At 38.1% G+C, this 17,126-nt stretch overlaps 2 protein-coding genes across 4 annotated transcripts in view; one reads left to right on the top strand and one right to left on the bottom strand.

The window, feature by feature from the left end:
* Window positions 1-17,126, bottom strand: part of LOC125242531 (tachykinin-like peptides receptor 99D) — a 317,790-nt gene that overhangs the window by 90,579 nt on the left and 210,085 nt on the right. The gene's annotated exons all lie outside the window — the stretch shown is intronic.
* Window positions 11,241-14,727, top strand: LOC125242532 (thioredoxin-1-like). 2 transcript variants are annotated; one of them, XM_048151286.1, is made up of 4 exons: window positions 11,241-11,428; window positions 12,975-13,069; window positions 13,415-13,586; window positions 14,382-14,727. In XM_048151286.1, the coding sequence occupies exons 1-4, from the start codon at window positions 11,363-11,365 to the stop codon at window positions 14,649-14,651; spliced, it is 603 nt and encodes a 200-aa protein (XP_048007243.1). In that variant the 5' UTR covers window positions 11,241-11,362; the 3' UTR covers window positions 14,652-14,727. The 2 variants fall into 2 exon arrangements, with proteins under 2 accessions (XP_048007243.1, XP_048007244.1); XM_048151287.1 differs by having other exon boundaries at window positions 11,242-11,428; window positions 12,981-13,069.

The raw sequence follows: 17,126 nt of genomic DNA, 5'->3' as shown, positions 1-17,126 counted from the left end.
CTTTTCTCGAAGCCTCTTTCGTAAAGTGGTTTCTATTCAATTGCTTTAAACTCGATACACCTGCATATAGCACAGACATATAGCTTTGTCATCGTCCTCCTTGCATTATCCCGGCATTTGCCACGGCTCATGGGAGCCTGGGGTCCGCTTTGACAACTAATACCAAGATTTGGCGTAGGCACTAGTTTTTACAAAAGCAACTGCCATCTGACCTTCCAACCCGAAGGGTAAACTAATCTAACTATTCTGTACACAAATAATGGCTGTGCACAGTAGCGAATGAGGCGAAATACCTATTGTGTGGAACTTAGGTTGTGCAGAATTGCGAACAGGAATAATCGCTACTATAAACAAATAATGACTGCACACAATAGCGCATGAGGTCAATGTGTATTGTGTAACAAATTCGTAAAAAAACACATTTATTTATTAAATCATTTTTTTGTTTTGATCCAATATATGGTAACAGTTTTCAGCATATTATGCAATGTGCAAAGGTAAAACTATTTTATCACCAAAGCTAACACCACTTAGGGCCACTTGCACCAACGGAAATGGTGGGTTAACCCGAGGATTAACCCACAATTTTATATGGAATTTGACAGATGACAGCACACTAACCCTGAGTTAAGTGGTTGGTGGAAGTGGGCCTTAAGCTAGCACTAAGTACTTAAGCTAAGAAGTCATCAATAAAATACAAGTCATTTTACAAATCCCCGTTCTTGACGACCGGTCTGGCTCAGTCGGTAGTGACCCTGCCTGCTGAGCCGCGGTCCCAGGTTCGAATCCCGGTAAGGGCATTTATTTGTGTGATGAGCACAGATATTTGTTCCTGAGTCATGGATGTTTTCTATGTATATAACATAACATAACATACAATCACGCCTGTATCCCATGAAGGGGTAGGCAGAGCATATGAAACTACTCAAGTTTCAATGCCACTCTTGGCAAATAAGGGGTTGACAGAAAACAAAACTGTGACATTCGTTCTATGTATATAAGTATGTATTTATCTATTTAAGTATGTCGTCGCTTAGCACCCATAGTACAAGCTTTGCTTAATAGTTTGAGGCTAAAGTTGATTTGTGTAAGGTGTCCCCCAATATTTATTATATTTATTTATTTATTAAATGTCAGACATGATCCAACATGCGTCTTCTATTTCGCATGGACGTCTGTAAGTTGCATGTAGCCCCGCAAGTCACAGCAATTTTATCGTAGCTTTTATTCCTTCCTGTCCAGGCCCCGTAGCCGAATGGCATTTCTCCGACGCCAAACGAAAGCGATACGCCGCTGGCTCTGTCGCGCCAATACGCAAGCGCGATAGAGATAGATATCTACTAGCGCTTCGTTTCGTGAGCGTTTCGTGAGCGATTGTGCCATTCGGCTAGCCACCCAGGCCCCGTAGCCGAATGGCATTTCTCCGACGCCAAACGAAAGCGATACGCCGCTGGCTCTGTCGCGCCAATACGCAAGCGCGATAGAGATAGATATCTACTAGCGCTTCGTTTCGTGAGCGTTTCGTGAGCGATTGTGCCATTCGGCTAGCCACCCAGGGCACGTAGCCCAATGGCTCAAACGCTCCCGAAACGAAACGCTCGTAGATATCTATCTCTATGGCTCGTGCGTGTTGGCGCGACAGAGCCAGACTACCTTTCGCGGCGTTTCGTTTTCGTTTCGCGTCGCAGAAATGCCATTCCGCTACGGCACCAGGGTGGCTAGCCGAATGGCACAATCGCTCACGAAACGCTCACGAAAAAGAAACGCTCACAAAGCGCTAGTAGATATTCTATCTCTATCGCTCGTGCGTGTTGGCGCGACAGAGCCAGACTACCTGTCGCGGCGTTTCGTTTTCGTTTGGCGTCGCAGAAATGCCATTCCGCTACGGCACCAGTTGGTCTAGCCGAAATGACAATCGCTGACGTTAGACGCTTATAGAAACGCAGTCTGACTCTGTCGCGCCAATACGGAAGAGCGATAGAGATACGATAACGATATTATCGTAAGCATTTGTGCATTTGGCTACGTACCCAACGCAATCAAATCCAGCAATCGATCTTTCTGCCACTTTGCTCCGGCGATTCTCATGAAAATTCAAGAGTATCGGAAATATTGGTTTCCTTTTCACTTTTATTTGGCTGAAATTAAATAAAGACTTGATTTTATTCCGCCTTGAGGCAGCTCAATGAGTTGGGAGCTCAATGAGTTTAAGTGCAGTATTAATTTTTTCATACTTCTCGCGTTTTGTACATAGTTATTTTTAAACCTGTTTTTAAGCCTGTGTGGTGACGGGTTAAGAATTTCACCACCCCCTTTCTTCCCGTGGGTGTCGTAGAAGGCGACTATGAGATATGGGTTAAATTGTGGTGTAGGCGAGAGGCTGGCAACCTGTCACTGCAATGCCACAGTTTCGTTTTCTTTTAACCCCTTATTTGCCAAGAGTGGCCCTGAAGCTTTAGTAGTTTCATGTGCTCTGCCTACTCCTTTATGGGATACAGGCGTGATTGTATGTATGTATGTTATTTTTAAACGTTGGAAAATAGGCAAAATAATGCTATTTTATCGCGTATTACCCGTGTGTGACTTTAAAAAATATTTATTTTTAATTGAAAAAGTTGAGCGTCATTTGTGCCAGTAAAATGATCTTATAAACCGTGATTCAATAGATCTTTTAGATTTTTGTGGAAATATTGAAACAAATGTTTTAGTAATGTCAACTCGAACATTACCAAAATCAAGGACCATTTAATACTAGACTGTTATAGCCCATACAAAAAAGCGTACCCTTGAAAAAAGCTTAATTTTTGCTTTAAAACTAGATGGCGTTGTTTCGTAACCCGGGAGTGGAAAAAAACATATTTTCACCCATATTTTTAATTGTTTTTATATTATACTATGAATAACTATCAAAAAACTTTATTTTAATATTAAAATATTGGCTCAAAACACAATTTTTACAAATTATATTTTTTGGTCGACCTCGACGTAGTTGTGATCGCTTCGTTGGCTAAGTTTGTTCGCATGTTGTCTAATTATTGCCAAATAAAGTGACTAGATGACGTTGGTGGACTAGGAAAATGTCACATCCGTTTCGTTGTTGCACTCGTTCAAATATAGGGGAATATATTCGTGTGAGCGAGACGGTCAGGAGATTGATTGTCAACATGATATCTATCATAAACACCGTTCGAAATGGCCTCATTAAAATCTAAATTTTAAATATATTGAAAGTAATATTACTAATCATTGACGTCACGCTCAAAATGAAAGAGATAGAAAATTTGACAGTATGGTACTCTTTTGCATGATTGTCATAATTCAAAATAAGAACGATGGCTTGCGTTGTAAACAGGGACTGAAACATGACACGGGCCCCTAGCGTCATCTATATATTTTTCACTGTATCACTTGTAATGCCGTTGAACTACCGCGTGCGTATTTAAAAAAAAACAACATTTTTATTCAAATGACACTCTTAGTGACATCTAGCGACATAGATTTACGGCTGCCAACGGGGTACGGTATTTAGTATGGACTCTGCTGGTCCTTTATAATCGTCCTTGCCAAAATATAAAAAAGGACACTTAAGTAATTTAATTTTATTTTTATTTATTTTAGGGATAACAAACAACTATACAATATATAATTACATGTTTAGTACAATCGAAATCAACTTAATGCATAACGACATTATCCACATCATTATTAATTAATTATTATAACCTGTGTATCAGTGGTATCAAGAATTACTTATTTTTCCTTCATTTAAAGACATTTCCACGTAAACACTACAGAACTACTGCCATACCTCCTAGTGGGAATTGTGTTAGGATGTAGGCTATAAGTAAGATTTTATAACTTGTCTGTAAATATTATTGGTCTGTATCTGTTTTTTTCCCCAATAAAGAAAAATAAATAAATAAAATAAAATAACACAGATTAAAACATTATTTTAATGCTATTAATATTTTGTATTAAGTGGAAATACCGTCAATTAATTCACCGAAAGGTAATGGAACGGAATCTGTAAAGCGATCGCGAAATGCTAAACGAACGATATTCCGAAACCCGGGTCGGAGACCTGAATGACAAGCAGAGTAAAATACAGGGTGAAATTCATTACAAGCCTTTATAAATCCCCGACGCAAAAACGACGGGGTGTTATAAGTTTGACGTGTCTGTCTGTCTGTCTGCCTGTCTGTCTGTATGTCTATCTGTCTGTTTTTCTGTCTCTGTGTGTGTCTGTCTGTGGCATCGTAGCTCCCGAACGGATGAACCGATTTAGATTTAGTTTTTTTTGTCTGAAAGCTGAGTTAGTCGGGAGTGTTCTTAGCCATGTTTTATGAAAATTGTTCCACTACGTCGCGGTCGGGGGTTTTTTCAAAATTTTAATTACAAAACAAAAACAAAAACTAAATCCAAATCGGTTCATCCGTTCGGAAGCTACGATGCCACAGACATACACACACACAGACAGACAGACAGACAGACAGACAAACACACACAGACAGACGCGTCAATCTTATAACACCCCGTCGTTTTTGCGTCGGGGGTTAAAAAGAAATTGATAACATTTTGGCGACAGCCTGTATGTAACTCCAGGTACGGATCTACGGATGATCCGGTTTGAAAGTAAAATGAAGCGCCCCATAGATTAAGCGAGGCGTCATTGGAGCGCGTCTAAACAAATTATCGTTCCGACTTTCTCCAATATTCAGACGAGGGTTATATGTGAGTTTGACGGTTAGGATCATTTGTAGATAATTGTGATGGATTCTTGTTTCGTTTTTCATTCAATAAAATTGTGCCGTAGGAATAAAATAAATGATGTGTCGAAATGTTCTTTTCTGTAATGACATGTTCTATCCTTACCGGCTTCGTTATAACACTATCTACTTTTTCTGAAGCATTATATATGTTAAAAAAAACGGTCAAAAAGTGCTTTGAAACGATCTCAGCTCGGCATTCTTTCTGTTTGTGCCTTCCAGTGCTGGTCTTTTGATGACATCATTTATGATTTTCGCGAGCTGGGCAACACTCTCTTTCTTAAAATTGTCTGTTCCAGAATACGCAGTCGCTGTGATGACAGCATCATCATCATCATTATGGTTTTCAATAATAATGAATGATCCATGGTTCAAATCATGTTCAAATACAGTTAGGGTCATTTAGTCAGATTTTTGTTATTTTAGATATTAGAATGACCCATATGGCAACTTGTAGCATACAATTTTTTTTTTTAGCATACCATTACTAAACTCTGAGTAAGTACCTGCTAAAAAGCCGCATTTGTTTCTTTTTATAAATTCTTCATTTCTTATCTAATGAATGGCTTCTTTTTAATTTCACTTACTTCATATTTTACAACTTGTCCGATCACATTATCTCTTTCCGCAAAATTTATAAATTTTATTATCGTCGCGTCGTTTACGATCTATCATTGAATTAAGTCGAAGTTTCCTGCAGCATAATGCAGTCGTGGTGCAGTAATTTCTACCCGTATTAATAGTAATATTGTTCGATTAAACTTTAAAAGCCCGTGTTCAATGTTTTCTCTGTCTTCCACACGGATGCGCCAAAGTTCATTTAAAATTTTTATATAGATTATTAGTAGTCCGAAAATGTTTCTCATACAATTTTACATTATAACGATCATTATTTATAACAATTTTATGTTAATAACTATCGTAACTTCGAATGACTTATGTTCATAATGTCATTCATCATAAATACGTTTTATACTAATGTTTATGTTGATCATAACGATTACGAGTAATATAATTTATCGTTATATTATTTTTAACAGAACAGACATCACATGTGACAGTCCAGTTAGGTGCGACGACGAGCGTAGCGAGGAGGAGCGTGTTAGGTTGACCGTGAGCGAACCAGAAACGAATTTTAAATGTAAATTGTATATGTCACTGTAAAAGCTTCAAGCGCGCTTCTATAAATGGCACAAGTTTTTCATAGAACTTCCCCAAAACTTTTTAAATAATTTTATGATGAATGATTTTCTTAAACACAAAATTATGAATGTTATTAAATATTTGTATAGAATTTATGATTAAAAATTTTCGACTAAATGATTATTATGAACAGTGATAGTAGTACTATTGATAATAATGAAACAAAATTATGATAAGTAAAATTATGAGAAATGATCATTCGGAGCACAAATCGGTATAAACAATAATTTTATAACAAATAGTTTTATATGAGCCAATATGGACCCCTTCCACACACATATTCAAACTAGGGATGAGCCCTTTTGGCTGTTCAGTCTACGCACTGGCTACACTTAATCCCCTTATTCATAAACGTTCACTAAACTTATCAAGCCGATAAAGTTCGCTTGTCCCTTTCCTACGTATTGGTGTAATAAAAAGGGACAAACGAACTTTATCGGCTTGACTAATTAAGCGAACGTTTATCAATAAGGGGGTAAGAATATAGTAGTAGTAGTAGTAGTAGTAGTAGTAGTAGTAGTAGTAGTGGTAGTAGTAGTAGTAGTAGTAGTAAACTCTTTTTTGTACAATTAATAACAAAAAACACAATTACGGTAAAGATCAGTACAAAAGCGAACTTCTCCCTTTGAGGGTTTTATTCCAGTGAACCTTTGAGTAAATGAGAGGATAAAAAGATATGAGGGTGACAAATGCAGCAGCAATTACAACAAGGTACCAGAAAGACAAATAATTAATGTATTTAATATACACATACATACAAACAAATATTACATAAAAAAATGAATGGAGAAATTACCCTAAAAATGGGAAAAGAAGAATTGAGAATTTAAATAATTCAGACATTGAGACAATGAGACAACACAACTCGAAACCGATTGCTTAGAATGTGTGAACTACCTCTAAGTATTGAATACGTTTTGCTTAAGCCTTGGAAGTGACTGCATTTCAACTCAGCCACTTCACTATGTAAATAAATGAACTAAGCTCAATTGGGTCGGAATCGCAGTTACACCCAGTTTCCAACAATAAGCGTTCCAGGCGGCTCACTGCATTCTATAGGAATTCTAGTATAAGCACAAGTTTGTCTGATTGTTAAATAGTCCATGCTTGTATGTACTACGACGACAACGTATTGTTTTATAATGAAAGTAAGTAGTAAGTAGCACATCTTATAGCCAAGACTATAATAGTTCTCGCTCCTTAGCATATCGTAGTCAGCTCTTTCTATCATAATCACCATCATCCGCCTTTTATCGCCCACCTCTGATCATAGGCCTCTCTTCTAGTACGCCACTTGTCCCGGTCCTGGGTACCGATTTTTGAATATCGGACGCATGAATTCGCCGTTCGAGAGTCTCTGGAAAACGACGTAATGCTATTTTTGAAAAAGGACGGCTAGTAATGTTAAATCTAGTGGTAAAGACTATTCGTTTTTGATCCTGTTAGTAGAATTTAAATCGCTAGTAGTGAACGAAATTCACGAAATCGAATAGTCAAGATTCAAAAATCGGCCTACGTGCTAGTCACTCAATTTTCTGGATGTTGTCTTGTCCACACAACCGTATCGCTTTTTCGACTCTTTCGTATCAGGGTGGCTAGCCGAATGGCACAATCGCTCACGAAACGCTCACGAAACGAAGCGCTAGTAGATATCTATCTCTATCGCGCTTGCGTATTGGCGCGACAGAGCCAGCGGCGTATCGCTTTCGTTTGGCGTCGGAGAAATGCCATTCGGCTACGGGGCCAGGCCCTGTAGCCGAATGGCATTTCTCCGATGCGAAACGAAAACGAAACGCCGCGAAAGGTAGTCTGGCTTTGTCGCGCCAATACGCAAGAGCGATAGAGATAGACATCTACTAGCGTTTCGTTTCGTGAGCGTTTCGTAAACGTCGCCATTCGGCTACGCACCCAGTACGGCACACGCACAGTTGCGTAACTTTTTACACAAGCGTAAACTATTGTAGGTACTCTTGTCTTGGCTCTAAGCACGTTTTGAATTTCCGACAGGTAGCACGGTGGTCGCGTGGTTTACTTGTTAAGACTTTAGACCGTGTAATCTGAAGATCCAGGATCAAATCCAGGTTCAGCGATCGGTGGATTTGGCCGATTTTTCTTTAGTATGATGTCTATTTCATTTCCTTTTATCACGTCTCCTCACTGAATTGTTTACCAATTGATACATCATCATCATCAACGCGTATTTAAATTTTTAAAAAATCTTCTACTTTCCTAAAATTTTCATTAACTTAAAAACAAAAACTTAACATGACCTTTTTTGAAACCATCCTAAACAGTTATCTATACAGGACAACCACATAAATTGTGAGGTCAAGCATTGCCTGCTTTTATATCACCCCAGACTACAATTCAATTAATCCAGATCGTTCAACAGTCTTAAAATATCGGCATTCATGACTCGCAAGGTACTTTACTGATTCGCTCGAGTGCCATTTGGGATACAAACAGCTTGATTTGAATGCACAGACTTAGGAATACATCACTTTGACTGCTGAAACTTACAATATACTTACTCCCTTATTCATAAACGTACTCTAAAGTTATCAAGCCGATAAAGTTCGTTTGTCCTTTTCTATCACACCAATACGTCGGAAAGTGACAAACGAACTTTATCGGCTTGATAACTTTAGAGTACGTTTATGAATAAGGGGTTAGAGTAGAAGCTATGGTCTCGAAAAATAGTAGGTATAATATATATGAGGTCGATACGGATAAGTGTACGTGTGATAAGGAGAAGTGTGTCTGGTTTTCACATTTGGCCTGCTTAAACCAATGATCGGAGTTTATTGAAAGATCATAACTAATTGTGAGTATCAAGTAGCAAAAGTGTGAACTCGTAAAAACATCTGTGATAATGACTAATGAGTAAAAAGGTAAAATGTGAAGGCCAGACACACTTCTCCTTATGACACACTTATCCGTATTGACCTTAAATGTATAATATTTTAATATTATTCAGTTTCAAATACTGAACTGTCAACTGCGGTTATTGTGGACCGATTTTAAAGAAAGAAGAAAGAAAGAAAGAAAAGGCATTTATTGCAACCAAAAAGAAAGAGAATATGACACTTACATACTAAACAGTACAAAATCAGTTACATGGGGTTTTACATGCTGTTCTGTAATGTGTTTTACGCGCACTACGTGAAAAGGTGCCAAAAACGTACGGAATGTACGCGTTTTTGGGGAATAGGTATGTTCTAGACTTCTCGTGACATCTATTATGTAGGGCTGTAAAGATAAAGATAAGGATACGGAAGCAGAAAAAGTGTATTTAACAATGGAATCTGGCCCCGTAGCTGAATGGCAGTTCTACGACGCGCAACGAAAACGAAACGTCGCTAAGGGAGTCTGGCTCTGTCGCGCCAATACGCAAGAGAGATGGAGATAGATATCTACGAGCGTTTCGTTTCGTGAGCGTTTGTACATTCGGCTACGCACGCTGGTCACACACGAGAGTTGGTCAAGAATGCTTTCAAATAGTTCAAGGTCGACAGACTTTAAGTTATTTTCATTTAGCTATCAAGTTATACTAACTTGTTTACAAACTGCGAAGTCTTGGAACTGCAGACCGCAGACCGAACTTCGCACATCAAACTTAAAACATTTGGCACATTCCATTCCGTTACATCCTTTGGGGACGACACCGACAACCACTTAAAAACCATCGTATGTTTGTCATTACGTATAAAACTTGTTCCCATGAGCCGTGGCAAATGACGGAAGGAGGATGATGATGATGTTTGTGATCACGTTTTTTTTTATATTGTAAATGGGCTTACTCTTGGCCACAGACTAGCCAAAGGCAAAGACGTGGCCTACGATGGAGTGAGTTCGCCCAGAAGATGCCTGTTCACTCTTGATTTGAAGGTTGCCGGGTTATATGAGCTCGGAATATTGAAATATTTATTTATGACATTATTTGTACGAAAAATATCCGTTTATAAGTCCTGAGTGGTTAACAGCAATACTCACATTGCAGAACCGTGAGATTAAAGTCCGGTCGGATGAGTAAATTTTTCAATCCGTTCCTCAATAAAAGTTGTGCAAGTGAACCATAGTCAATGATACTCCGATTTACATTGCAAGTTGAGACTTGTTTCTTAAAGGTAGGTTTATTTCAGAATATTAGTTTTCTACCTAGCGCACTGCAGCCAATAAGGCGAAGTGGTTCACAGCCACTAAAGCACGTGACATTTCCTCTCAGCGCTTACTCCAACCAATAATGTAGATACATGTAACTGTTTCAATATTTTAAATCCAATTCTTTAAAAGCTGGTATCGTGCCTGGGAGTTGGAGTCTAAAACATACGGAAATCTGTGAGCATGATGTAGATGTACGAGACGCAGAACCGAGCGGGGGTGGGCGGCACTTTCAGCGGGGAGTGGGAGTGGCCATACTGTACGATAGTACTCTTTATTATACTGTGATAAGGGTATTTCCTAATGCTGTAGGTGGTACGATAAGAGTTTTGAATGATTCACGATTATTTTCATTTAATGAACGGTTTGTACTTACTAGGTTTAGGTTTTGACCCCGGTCCATATAAATTAGATTAGAATTAGGTATAGTCTAAATTAGACTTACGCGTATATTGGCCGAGATATAGACCGTGATTACCTTTTTGTCGAGCTCCCGATATTTTGGTATTATATGCATCATGATCACGGAAAATTGAAGAAGGCGGGTGGATGTCAAAGTTATGTAGACAGCGCACGATCTACCCTCCTTCGCACGCATTCGCTTTGAACGTTACCACTGGTCGCGTTCACACTCGTTGATCTGTCCAAACACACTATACTCACAGTGTCACCACGCTTGTTCAACTCTAATAAGTATCACCGGTTTTCTACACAAACACCACTGGATTCCATACATTTGACTTGTGGTACGATGTTGAGAAGACACCAGACAGTTATGAACTATCATATATTTATACAGACCTAGGGCCCATTTTTCGAAGCTACAAGTTACAATTTACAAGTGGTAGTCAATGTCTAATATGACAAGTTGGAAAGAGACTTCCGCTTGTAACTTGTAACTTTCAGTTTTGAGAAATGGGCCCCTACTCTTTGTTTATAATTGTAATATTTTCCTTATTTATAGGTCCAAGAAATTCAGAGTTCTCATAATGTTTGCAGTTGACGTATTTCGTGAAACCACGATAAACCCTGATAACCTGATGCAGTAGGTATGTAAGCAGTCTCTAATCTCCTTTTAGGCAAATGTGCGAGCTAATTAGTGACCTCTTGATAACGAAACATCGTGTCTGACAGAACAGTTGTGGGCACCGTACTAAGCATTACTGTGTCGACTATTTAGATTTCTGAATTTTAAAAACTAGAACTTACCTACAACGGTTGACTTTCGCAAGATGCAATATAGGTTGTCAGTGATCCTAGCAATATGTGCGCTTGCTACTGTTCTGGCGAAAGACAAGGTCAGTTAAGTTTTTTTTAATTTACCTAGTGTGGCATGAGGTGGTTGATCCCAGTTGTGATAAAATCATTATCAGTTTAATTAATCAGTGCCTAATAGTGCGAGTATTTACTAGTAGATAGTTAAGTATTTATTTAAGTATTTACTACAATTTACCAATGTTAGATCATTAACTCCAGAGCTCTTCCGCTATATTTTAATTAAAAGCTGTACTACCATAATAAAATCACTTAACTTTGAAACTTTGAAACTTTGAAACTTTTTATTTTAAATATTATGTGCTGTATTATTTTTCTGTACAATAAAGTGTTTACTTACTTACTTACTTAAAATCTTACCGTCACTTATCTTAAAATCCTAGTAGGTACTTGATGAATAATCAATAATATTTTTTTCTACTCCCGTACTGTTATTCGTGAGTTACAAGGTCGTGCATAGAACTTAAAAACCCTACATAAAAGATGTCAGGACAAGTCTATCTAGTCTATACCCTGAAAACATTTAGTAAAAGTAGCACGATATAGCTGTTACAGTTCAGTAAATACATTGCTACCAACTTAACAAACCAATTCGCAGAGTCGAGACTCCTTCGTTTTCTGCTGCGTTCATTGGCGACGCGTCGAATCGCATTCAAATGTATGAGAACTCGATTCAACTCGGCTCGATTCGTCTTAGTGGCCAGGCTTCAAAGAACCATACCATAGACAGTTTTATTTTCATGTTTGCACTCAAACTGCATATTCAAAATGGTAGGCGGTCCACTAGATAACTAAGATGACTGAAAGTAGGTATTTGTTGATTTATAATTTTCTTTCAAAATAAGTGCTTGGTCGTAGAAAAAGTATTGTATGCAACGGTGTTTAACTGAGTCAAAAAATGCTCGTGGCGTCTTTATTAACAATTTTCGGCTTCGCCTCAAATTGTTACCCACGCCACTCACCTTTTTTGACCTCTTTTAACCACCAGTTGCATAAAATACTATAAATAGCTAGAAGTTGAGCCAACAAGTATTTTCCTTTCACATTTTTGAAAATGAAAATTTAATTAAAGTTAGGCATTTTCGCGAGAACAATCACCAAACATATTTTTTCTAAGGTAGGTAAATTTTATTTTTTTCCTACTCAGAATCACGAGCCCTTTCGATCTAGGACAAAAGATAAGAGACAAAAAAAATGGTCCCAAAATTTTCTATTATTATGCATACTTTCCACTTTGAAACCGCTGTACAAAGTGTTTGAAAAAGGGTAACGATATGGAAAAATAAATTTGGGACGCTTTTTTTTACATTTCACGCATTTTATTCAGAGAAGGAAAAACATTAAATTTACCTATTTATTTTAGAAATAAAAGTTTTTGAATCTTTTTTCGCGAAAATGCCTAGCTAACAATCTTAATATAATTCTTATTTAAATAAGTACTACCAAATAAAAGAAAATCATCTTGATTGGGTTTTCATTGTTTTCAAATAAAAGTTGTAGGGATACGAGTAGTTACAGCTGGCTTGTTGCGTATAGATTATTGATATAATGAAGGTAATTTATTGGTAATTGCAGAGACCCCTCGGAGCCGAAGCTGATTCTGACGAATCTGGAGAAGAGAATATATCTGACACATCTACAGCTACGAGTACTACAGAACCAGAGTAAGGCTAAAAAAAATCGTCACACGTTTCTCAAATTCCTTATATTTGATAGTGAAATAATAATATTAACTAACTAGTTACTACTTAATATTATTAAGATAGGTAAGAGTATATATATTATTTTAACGTTTGCCAATGAAAAACACGTATAGTTTCGAGATTGGCTAGAAGTCATGTAGGTGTGTGTTTAGTGGTAAGTAACTAAGTACATAATAGAAGTCACAAACGAAGTTTGACACCACGACCTCTAAATTGAAAGGCTCACACTCTTGCTGCTAAGTCCCCACGCTTTTTCTTTTTTTTACAATCATGACCCTTGAAAACAAGTATCTGTATTTTTTTCAGGAGCAAAATAATCTCAATTATAAACGAAACGGACTTAGAAGCCAACATCAATGGAGCCGGCAACAAATTAGTCATGATCTTTCTTATGGTAACTTGGTGTCCATACTGCAAAAAGATTAAACCCACTGTCGAAGACATTGCAGCGAATACGGACAACCTAGTCATTCTCATGGTAAGGTGTTTTGATGGTGATTAAGAGATCAGCAATACATAATATGGAGACGTGTATAATCTTGGGGCTAATGAATATTGAATGTATGAAGAAGTCGACTGGCGACCGCCTATACCTCCTCCTTCGCCTTCGTACCTCTGTTCCTGTAAACTGTATATAAATCTGTTGTACACAATAAAGTGATTACTACTACTACTATACCGTGCAGTCCACAATGCTTATGACCGCTTTAAATGGGGACACGCTATTCGTACTGTGGTCGCGATCCTCAGCATTGAGGGAACGAGAAAAAATAAGAAGACGCTAGGTGTTTTGATAAATATAAAGTCAACCAATTTGAATACTCGGCCACCATAGAATCTTTTACGACAGTACGTAAAGTACTTACGTACTTTATATTGAGCCGCGTAAAGTGGCGTGCTCTTGTGTTGGAGGCCAAGACTCATTTTGGGTGATCGCGCCAACTAAGTAAGGACTTTATCATAATCATCCTTGCGTTATCCCGGCATTTGCCACTGCTCATGGGAGCCTAGGGTCCGCTTTGACAACTAATCCCAAGATTTGGCGTAGGCACTAGTTTTACGAAAGCGACTGTCATCTGACCTTCCATAACTAGGCCTTATTGGAGTTAGTCCGGTTTCCTCGCGATGTTTTCCTTCTCCATTTCGCACTTGTTAAGAAAAACTCATTGGTGCGAGCCGCGGAACGAAAGTCGCACGCACTTACCGCTAGGCTACCAGCAAATTTAAGGACTATATTGAATTATAAATTAAGATTAATGATGTTCTTTTTCAGGTCGATAGAGATAACCTTAAAGAGCATAAAGAAGTTTGGAAATATGGACTGAGTTACTTACCCAGTATCCCAAGGTTTATTTTTATAAAGAATGGGAAGAAAGTCGACGAAATACATGGCAGCGACAGTGACGTACGTGGTACTGTGGCTAAGTATTTATCTTCCTCAAAAAAGAAATGTGAATCATCAAGAAATGGCTCTGAGTCCTCAAAAAGCAGCTCCGAATCATCAAAAAGTAGCTCAGAGTCGTCAAATTCTTCAGACGAATAACACCAAAATGATTAAATTGCTTTGTTGTGTAAGTAATTCGTATAATGGATATTCAAATACATGGCTTAAAACTAGACTTGAGTTTTTTTCTTGAAACCAAAATATTTCTTATTCAACAACATATATAGGTGTCAATCGTATTGTAATTATGATTGTGACAAATATCTCTTTTTTTTTATTAGCCTCTTTTAGTGTCCCACTGCTGGGCAAAGTCCTCCCCTCGTTTTTTCCACTCGACCCTGTTATCAGCGTTTTCCCACCAGTTTGAGTAGAACGCGTCTAGGTCGTCCTGCCATCTCCTTTTTGGTCTGCCCGAACCCCGGCCTGCATCGGCTATGGTATTCTCCGGGTCCCAGTCTGTCACCATTTTATTTTATCTTATTTCCCCCCTCCTATCAAATTTACATTGATCCATTGAACGTGACAAATGCAATGCCACATTTTTATATCAAGTAAAACCGAACAATATTAATGTTGGTGGTAAAATATAACGTCCTTGCTCAACTGCTTTCATTTAATCCATACTCCCATACTAATATTATAAATGGGAAAGTGTGTATGTCTGTTTGTTTGTCCGTCTTTCACGGCCAAACGGAGCGACGAATTGACGTGATTTTTTAAGTGGAGATAGTTGAAGGGATGGAGAGTGATATAGGCTACTTTTTGTCTCTTTCTGACGCGTGCGAAGCCGTGGGCAAAAGCTAGTACAAATCATATTCGTATGTGTTTGCGAAGAACTATTTAACCACTTGAGAATGGTAAAGTTTTTAATTATCTGTAAAGAAAATCTAAGCCTTGTTCCACGAAGAAATCAGTCTCTTTATTTTACTTAAGATATTATGAAGCTAAGAGTGAGTAGCTTTTGAAAGTTCTATCTGTAGCAAAGTCTGCCTGTAACAGTTTGTTTATTTTCGTATTACGAGATTATAAATTTGTTGCCTGCCTCTCGCACGTGTAAGAAGTGGCGAAAGATGAGTCTTTAAAAATAAATTATACTTTTTTTTCCTGATTTGGCTTTTACTCCCTGCCAATATGCACAGGGTGAATTTGCCAATGTCAGTGTTGGCTTGGTGTTACCGTAGTGTTGACTTTCACATGTGAGGAGAATTTTCGGTATTAATTATACTTAAATCCATAATCCATTTAATGGCTTGGATGCACCAAGTGTGTGAGGTCGGACAATTTAGTTGTTTTATTTATTACAGAATTCCTCCTTTGATATAATATATCAAAGGAGGACAGTACCGGTCTCATTTGTTTTTATCAGGTTTCTCAATTTGTAAAATACTGCTTTAGTTAATTCTTAGTTAAATTAGTCTTTACTTACGTGGCTGGCGCGATAATCCAAAAGGAGTTTTGGCCTCCAACACAAGAGTACGCCATTTTGCATGAGTGGTATCGCGTCAACTTTCCCCAACGCCGAGCTCACGGAGGTCTACCTCCAGCTCTGTCCGCCCAACGATATTTTGGGTGACCAGCAAGGATGGCGTTCATTCAGTCTCCCCAAGTAGGATATTTTTGACTGTCCGATCTTCACCTATCCATTCAAGGCTGAGTCAAATACTATTGTTTTATATGATTCACGGTTAGTTTCATTAGACTTATATTGACCAGGAGTCCAGGATATACATATACCGTGATTACCTTTTTGATTTTATTGAGGTCCCGATATTTCGATGCAGTTGCATGCATCATGATCACGGCATGGACACTGAACGACTGAAGAAGGGTGGACGTCAAAGTTGCGTAGACAGCGCGCGATCTACCCTCATTCGCGCGGGTCGGCTGCGTTCACTCTCAGCTTTACCATTGGTCGCGTTCACAGTGTTCACACTCGTTGGTCTGTCTAAACCCACTACACTCACAGTGTCACTACGTTTGCTTAACTCTCATTGCATTGGTTTTTTTACACTTTATCACTAAGTAGATTCCATACATTTGATAATCTTCACGATTGAAATTTTTATATTTGTGAATCTCGATGGCTTGTCTTACCAATCTTGTGTATGTAATATCGGGACCTCAATAAAAATTAAAAAAATAATCACTGTCTATATCCCAGTCAATATATTATAAGTCTTATACTATTGTATCCCACGACACGATACATTGCAGTCGGTAGTGACCCTGCCTGCTACGCCGCGGTCCCGGGTTCGAATCCCGGTAAGGGCATTTATTTGTGTGATGAGCACAGATATTTGTTCCTGAGTCATGGATGTTTCCTATGTATATAAGTATTTATATATTATATATATCGTTGTCTGAGTACCCACAACACAAGCCTTCTTGAGCTTACCGTGGGCCTCAGTCAATCTGTATAAGAATGTCCTATAATATTTATTTATATTTATTTATTTATTATCACTTATTGGTTAAGCAGTATATCCTTCAATGGCTAACGTATCCGCTTTGGTTAACTAATGACTTTGATGTCTGACAACTTCCACTAGATAAATAAACTTGCCTCCAACTTCA

Source organism: Leguminivora glycinivorella, chromosome 3 (genome assembly GCF_023078275.1).
Source record: "Leguminivora glycinivorella isolate SPB_JAAS2020 chromosome 3, LegGlyc_1.1, whole genome shotgun sequence".
Taxonomy (NCBI): domain Eukaryota; kingdom Metazoa; phylum Arthropoda; class Insecta; order Lepidoptera; family Tortricidae; genus Leguminivora; species Leguminivora glycinivorella.
The sequence above is the reverse complement of the archived record's forward strand: the minus strand, read 5'-3'. Positions and strand labels throughout refer to the sequence as shown.